General features: G+C 41.1%; 1 protein-coding gene across 1 annotated transcript in view; it reads right to left on the reverse strand.

The window, feature by feature from the left end:
- The window catches only part of LOC114786036 (inactive tyrosine-protein kinase 7-like), a 26082-nt gene extending 18245 nt beyond the window's left edge, over nucleotides 1–7837 (reverse strand). The window contains exon 1 of the mRNA XM_028972801.1: nucleotides 7466–7837. Coding sequence (XP_028828634.1) covers nucleotides 7466–7556 — 91 coding nt within the window. The 5' untranslated portion in view covers nucleotides 7557–7837. The remainder of the gene's footprint in view (nucleotides 1–7465) is intronic.
- Between the last annotated feature and the right edge of the window lie 542 nt (nucleotides 7838–8379).

Below are 8379 nucleotides of genomic sequence, written 5' to 3' on the forward strand. Positions count from 1 at the left end.
CCGAGGAGCCGCGCTATGTGACCCCGCGGTGTTACAGTGCCACTTACAGGTGTGGAAGGTAGGCTTGTCACTATACTGAAATTTCAAACTTAATGTCGATACTAAAGAACCATATATTAATAAAGTCAGGAAAAAAACATTTAAACAATAGAATAAAAAAATAAACACTAAATAGAAAAACAACAACAACAAAAAAAAGTCCAAGAAGAAGTACAAAAAGTACAAGTGTCCAGTAACAGTCCACTTTAAGTTAAAAACATTTGGTCGCCTTGCATATTCACGTAGTAAGGTGACCAAAAATCCACTTGCATGCACGTCTGGTCACCCCACTGAATGAAATTAGACAACAATTATTATTGTTTTACATGGACTGCTTTAACTGACGTGCATTTCAAAGATTTAATGACGCATGATTTATTGCCAGAAAATGAAGATACCGCTGTGCAAATAAGGCATAAAATGTCTGAAGTGTGGGACCATTTTACGCTGCAAGGACAACATAGTGCAGTGTATACATTGTAAAACAGACCTGGCTTACCATAAAAGTACTTTGTCAATGCTACAGCAACTTAACCGAAAGAATATCCAAGCAGACTCAGAACTTCTACAAGGTATTGTATTTTTATGATTGCTAACTAACATTAGCACTTAGAATGTACAGTATTTGTAATTATTTGTGTTATGAGTCGATAGTGACGAGGCATGAGATCTCACTCATGTAATTCATCCCTCCTCATTTCTCCCTCCCACGCGCTAGACACACACTCACGCACACTGATAGGTTACATCTCAAAACACGCCTTCCCCATACATAAGGTAGTAATAATGGTCCAAAATGTGGCCGCCTCATCTTCAATCAGCCAAAATACACCCATGTCACGCCTCTTCTTACCTCTCTCCACTGGCTCCCAGTAACTGCTCGCATTGAGATCAAATCGTTGATGCTTGCCTACGGGGCTGTAAATGGAAGTGCACCCTCTTATATCAATACACTACTACCTAGCTACACTCCTGCACTCCCTCTCAGATCTGCAAATGAAATGAGACTGAAAATTCCCTCTTTGCGGGGTCTCCAATCCCAATCAACTCTGTTCTCCTTTGTTGTCCCTGGCTGGTGGACCAACTTGCCCTGCTCCATTCGACTAGCCAAAACTACTACCATCTTTAAGAGCAGTTGAAAACCCACTTATTCAAAAAGTATTTCAGACGAATCTGACACTTACACACGCACATGCACAGATACTGCACTTAATTTCAACATGTTCTTTTTTTCTGACAAGTTAGGACCTATCAGGGCTCTTAATTTTGTAAACTCAAAATCTATAGAAATGGAACGAGAATGGCTGGTGTCGCTTTGGATAAAAGCATCTGCTAAGTAAAGTATAAATGCAACAAATGGGCAAATCTACATTCATTAGCATTAGGGCTGCACAATATATCGAAAAATTATCATTATCGCGATAATAGTATACGCGATATCTGTATCGCAAAGAGTTGTGATAAATGAAATTTATGCTGCGTCCGAAATCGCATACCCTATACTATTGTGTCAAGCCATCGCCGCGAGGTCAGGAAAGGAGAAATCAGCTCAATCATGATCTTTTTATTGAACAGAAGCCAGTAGGAGGCTCCAACAGCCAATACCTACTTCTCCCCTTGCACATGCTACATTAAATCCCCATAACACACACACCCCAAACCCCAACAGAACACATTTACCCGTTAACTATTTGCAGTCCCCGGGCGCGCCCGTCCCGTCGCCGTGTATCTCACCTGCAAGGCACGCTGGTCACAACTCATGGCCGGCCTCTGCCGAACAACAGTATGCGAGGAGAGTAGTACTTCTGTGCGTGTGGACTGGACACAGACACCGGGCTGGAACCGGACGAGCTGAGCGGTGAATTCATAGTATTCGAAAAACTACTACTACTTCCAGCCGAATTCTGTAGTAGGCATTCGATGGACTATCTATCATAAGGCAGCGGGAGTCATATTCGAAACATGGCGGGAAACAGCTCTTTTCAAGAGTATAATGTAAAAATGTCATTCAAATGTATTACCTACTCAAGTAGTATGCAATTTTGGACGCAGCATTAATTTATGTGCCAAGCATTTGTGTGTCCAAATTTGACCAATCAAATGGGCCCTTACTATCTTTACACCCGCCTCCCAAGTAGATGATATAATGCTATTGGCTAGACCGGGCCATGTTAATACTTTTTTTTTTTAAGTGAATGTTGACAATATGTTAGTGTTTCCACTACATACCACTTTATTTGAGGCCTGTACACTTTGTTTAATAGTATTTTCTTATTTCATTTTTGTTTAATAATATTTTTATATTATACAAATACAGGCATGGCAAGGAAATATTTTGTTTAAAAGATGCTCTTGTTTTAAGACACTCTTGATGAGTGTATGGTTACATGTAAATAAAAAGTAATCTTTGAAAGCAATTCATATTGTGTTGGCAGGTCTATGGTAACAGCAAATCAGAAATTAGAATCTGCTGAGGGTTTTAAGTCATTCATAATGTTTTGAAGTCTAAATATTTGCAACGTCCATGACAGTTTCTTTTTAGCCTGAATTAGATTTAATTAAATCAGAAAAAAATGTTTATTTTAGAATGATCATTACATATATAAATGTTTTTTTAATAGCCAATAATAATAATAATAATAATAATAATATTTTAAAAAGCATTTCTCTAGGGAAATGTTATATCACAAGAAATATCGTTATCGCAATATTGAACAACAATATCGCATATTTTCCCAAGCAGATTAAACACCACTTTTTATGACGTTATATTGTACAAATACGTAAGTGGTGAATTGTGGCAGTTTTAGTATAATAGCCACCCCCTCAGAGTCACCCACGTAGAATCTGTAACCACACTGCATCTCCGTGTGAATGGCATTTCAGATATACTTCTGTGTGTATGCAACTTAAAGAACCCTTTAATAGTGTTATAAATCCAATCAGTGTAGGTCAATCATCAGGACAGTCTTGTGAAAATGTTAAATGTGAAAATCTCTCTCTCCCCCACACTGCTAGAACAGATGCAGTGACACAACATGGCCCAGACTTTTCACAAATGGGTACATTCATTCAGGGAACCTCAAAAGGTCAACCGTGTGACACCAAAAGAAACCTAAAACTGCAGGCTATTAAGGAGTTTAGCAGGCAGAGTTTAGTGGTTTCCATGATCTGTGTAAAGGAATTATATAGAGAAAGAGAGACAAAAAGTTTGTACACAAAAGAGAAGGATTTATATTTAATATTGATGTTATAGATTCTTCATTGATTCCCTGGTATTAACACATTTAAGAAGGTACAGTTTGTAATACAAAGTTTTATAATAGATCCACCAAATTCATGTGTGGCTGGATGTCACAGGTTGTGTAGGACATTTAAGATGAAATGTTTTTGTTTTATTGATTACTCACGTTCCATAACTGCTTGGTCGTACTCACCCAGGGCATGCACATATACACCATTCACCTCACACAGTCACACCTACACACAATTCAGAGTCGGCAATTCACAGACGGGAGGAAACTGGAGAACCTGGAGACCACCAACATGGGCAGACATCATGCCTAGTCCAGACCTAAGGATGCAGAATGTCTATTCCAGTATAAAAGGGATTTGAGTGTAAGTAGGTGATGAACTCATTCCCACATTACTTGTGCTACGGCATGCACAAGAGGCTGAGGTTTATCTCAATCATCATGGAGCTCCTTATGGTGGCAAGTAAGAGAATTAAATGGGAACGTCTAGCACGTAGTATGCAAATAAATTACTCAATCCCAAGAAGGGGGAAGGAAGTGGTCAACTGAATCTCTGGAGTTGTTTTAGGGAAATCGGTAAATTCAAGCTGTATCTCATAAAGCATTTCCTTGTGCCTAAAGGGTTTTAAATGCTCTAACATAGAGCATCAACCCCCCTTTGCCATTTAGAAAGAGAATGTTGTTTGGTTGTTAAATTCAGGTCAAGCAAGAGAAAGAACAAAAAGCCAAAAAAAAAAAAAAAAGCCAAAAAAAAAAAAAAAAGCATTAATGAAAAGCATATGAACTTAATTATAGCTTCAATCTGAGCTCGAAGCTCACAAAAAAACGCTTGTTCTCTGAAGAGGCTCCCAAATGTTACATCTAAAACTCCATCAGTCAACCTCCTTTATTCCACTGGAAGGGCTCTTTTGGAGAAGGTTCTGTACATGAGTACTGTTTTGCCTCAGCTTCTATTGAGTAAAATGTAGATAAGTTAGCTTTGTTTAAGATGTTAATCTTTTTTTTTTTATTTCGAGTTCTGAGTCTGAACCATTCTTTCTCTAAAGTAACAGACATTTCCAAACAAATTTCCATTCCAGACTTCAGGTAAAATTCACTTTAGAACCAGTGCTTCAGTTCTTTGAACAACTTCATGTTGGGGCTGGAACTGGAGACACGCTGATGGCAAACAGACTTGGGCCTTGGGTTCTGTGAGGCTCTGTGTTCTGGCCCAGCAGGGGTTCCATTCATGGCTCGAAGCATGTGGTTTTCCAGCTCCCCGTGGACCGATGTCATACAGCCACCAAGAGGGGCAGCTTTCGTGCCATCAAGCCACACACTTTCTCTGATCTTCAGACATGCAGGATATAGTCACCACATCAGAGGTTTGCTGGACAAGTTTGACCAAAAACACAGCAGACAAGAGACAAGAGACCATCTTGGACCAAAACGTTGCTCCTCAGGTCGACAACTGTGGAGGAGAGGCTTCAACCTGCCTCCACAGGGCCGTAAGAGAAAAATATGAACTTTGCCAACTTTTCAGATGCAAGAAGAGCATTTTTCTACGAAGGACACAGACCTTCCAAAGAACATGGAATGTTATGTAAAAATTTTAACTAGATCTACTACAGGAATTACATAAATTAATTGCCACCAAATATTAATTTAGCTTTAATTAATGTAGTTTATTCTATTGATTCTTTGATCCCCATAATGAAAAGAATAAATACTTCCCTTATACTCTTAAAATAAACTGTTATAAACACTGTTATATTTTATTTACTACATGAAAGTGAAAAAAAGTGAAAGTGAAGAGATTTTCATTGTGAAACACTGCAGCACAGCACATGGTGACACAACGAAATGTGTCCTCTGCATTTAAAAATCACCCTTGGTGAGCAGTGGGCAGCAACTGACAGGCGCCCGGGGGCAGTGTGTGGGGACGGTGCTTTGCTCAGTGGCAGCTTGGCGGCTCAGGATTCGATCCTGCAACCTTCTGATTATGGAGCCACTTCCTTAACCGCTAGGCCACCACTGCCCCTAAATCTGATCATTTTCGGCCTGTAAAAAAAAGAATGTTGGGAAAATTTAAATCCAAAGCAACCGTCTGCCAAGCGTTTTTGAGTTCCCTCCACCACACGCCTATGTAGATGTGGCATAGACGTGAAGTTGAGAGAACTTAAAAATGCTTGTCAGATGGTTGCCTTAAAGTTTTCCCAAACATTTTACTTTTTACACAGTGTGTAGACTCACCATTGTGGCTCCACATCTGCACCATTTTCAATACAGTCCTTATCCAGGTGAGTAAGAGTTTTATTCTTATTCCGAGAATCTCACACCGTGAAGAATCCGCAAAACCACAGAATTTGGCCACATCACAATGCTGCAGCAGCATTTTAGTGGAAAAGCACCCCCCTCCATCACTTCCAACATCTCTGGTGTGGATGGGGGAGGGGTTAAAAGGATATATATGTATATATTTTAGACATGAGCTGTCGTTGCTGGAGTTAATGAACTCAGAGATCAAAACACTGACAATGACGACAGGATCACTTTGTTTCACAAGGTTGGCTGCCAAAACACAGGGCGGCTGTTGTATAGTGACTTTTAATCAACCGCCATTTCATTCTAGACTTGCTTTGGCATAGCTCCCTGATCTCAGGTTTATCCCAGACAAAGAAAGCTAAATAAAAAATAATAAAAAAAAACAAACACTGAGATGACAAGAGATTTGCAATTTAACAACGTAATTACATTTATTCAAGCTACCAAGTCAATTGAAACATTTGAAAACCCACTTGTTTAAAAAGTATTTCAAACAAGTCTAACACTAACACACGCACAGGCACACACTCTCACAAAAAAATGGTCTAGCACTTAACAATTCCCTACCATGTTCTATTCTTGACAAGTTAGGCCTTATCAGGGCTCTTAGTTTTGTAACTCAAAATCTATGGAAACCGAATGAGAATTGCTGGGGTCTTGTAAGTCGCTTTGGATAAAAACCTTTCCTTTGCACAGACCACATCAGTTCCTCCACTCAGCCAAAAGGGGATCCCTGTTCACCGGGTGGTAAAAAAAACTGGCAATTCAATCAAGGACTTACAACTTTCTTCTAACAGAGGCGCTCCGAACAGGCCTGACGGAGTGGATTCAAAAGGAACGCTCCGGAACGCTCTAGAACCAGCCGGCTGTCGTTGGTTAGCCCGGTGAGAGGAACCCAAGAGGAAGAGGTAGTGGCAATAACTTTAACGCAAGGATTCATTTATAACCGCAGGAACCTCGAACCCCTGGGACACCTTCCACCCCCACAACATTATCATGACAAAGAAGCAAAAGAAAAAGAGAACTTCTAAAGATCAAGCACAGTCCTCAAGTACCTGTGAGGTAGGACTGGACTCTGCCTTTCATCTTTTTGAAACCTTTATGCAAATGTGCTCCAATTTCCTTTTAAGCCTTCAGAGAAATAACACACACATTCTTCCCGGCGCTCCACGCCGTAAAAGGCAGCGACTGTTACCTGGCTGCACCAGACCTTCTGCAACACAATGCAGCTGCAGGGCGTTAAAGAGGAAGCTTCTCAAAGCCCCGTTATCGTGTCAGGCAGACACCCCAAAACATGCCACGGAACCCTGGCCGATTCAGACATGTCTGAATGAGCTTACTCTCTCCGTCTCTCTCTGTCTGAAGAAAGGGGGCATGCAACTGCAGAAGCCCTCCGTGCGTTTTCCACGCCAAAACGCAGGAACTCCGGGCTGGCAGCAGGCCCACGCACCCACCCCGCCGGGCTTTCAGCTCATGAAAGAGCCTGTTGATCCGACCGGCGGCGATGTGGACATTTCCAGGCGGCCAGTGTCAACATTTCAGAGCAGGACCGCGGTGTCCGTGTGTGAGAACAGTGCTTCGCTTTTGTTTTGGACGCCTCACGTTGCATTTGCTTTAAAAAAAAATACATTTAAATAAATTATAAATGTAAAATAAATACATCAAACTGCAAACAGACGGAGCTAAGTGGCCCAGAAGAACGTCGCCGTCCTGTAGTCGCTTTATTACGCCGAGCGCCTGTTACCTTTGTCTCCCAAACCAAGCCGAAGCACCGAGATATTTTCCCACAGAAGCGAGTTTTATTAAATCAGAACGCGTCGCGCCGTGAGCCACAAGACGCGGACAAAGGCGACACGTTCGTCCCCTACCTTCGGCGAGCAGGGAGAAGATGGAGAAGGCGGCGAACAGCGCGGCCGCGTCCCCGCGGCGTCCTTTCTTCGGCTCCGTCGCTACAACCATGACCAGAAGTTCGGCGGGGCGACGGGGGGAGAAGCAGCATAAACGCCCAGAACGAATCGAAGTGACCGCGCAGGCGTCCGGGTTCCCTCCGTCCCGTCCAGCTGGGGAGAGGAGTGGGGAGAAAAGTTCCTTTATGTCCGCGCTGCTGCCTGAGCCTGGAGGCCGGACGAGCGCATGATGTCTCGGGATGGAGTTTCTCAAACTCTCCAGACGAGCTGCTTCCGGTGCTCGCCGAGACCCCCGAACCCGCGGCAGGTAAGAAGTGGGCAGTTCCAAATTATTCATACTTACACACATATACCAAAACATGCACTCACACATACATACATACATATATCATATAAATATACCAAAACATGCACTCACATATACATACATACATATATCATATAAATATACCAAAACATGCACTCACACATACATACATACATATATCATATAAATATACCAAAACATGCACTCACATATACATACATACATATATCATATAAATATACCAAAACATGCACTCACACATACATACATACATATATCATATAAATATACCAAAACATGCACTCACATATACATACATACATATATCATATAAATATACCAAAACATGCACTCACACATACATACATACATATATCATATAAATATACCAAAACATGCACTCACATATACATACATACATATATCATATAAATATACCAAAACATGCACTCACACATACATACATACATATATCATATAAATATACCAAAACATGCACTCACATATACATACATACATATATCATATAAATATACCAAAACATGCACTCACATATACATACATACAT

This window comes from Denticeps clupeoides, chromosome 3 (assembly GCF_900700375.1).
Source record: "Denticeps clupeoides chromosome 3, fDenClu1.1, whole genome shotgun sequence".
NCBI classification, from domain to species: domain Eukaryota; kingdom Metazoa; phylum Chordata; class Actinopteri; order Clupeiformes; family Denticipitidae; genus Denticeps; species Denticeps clupeoides.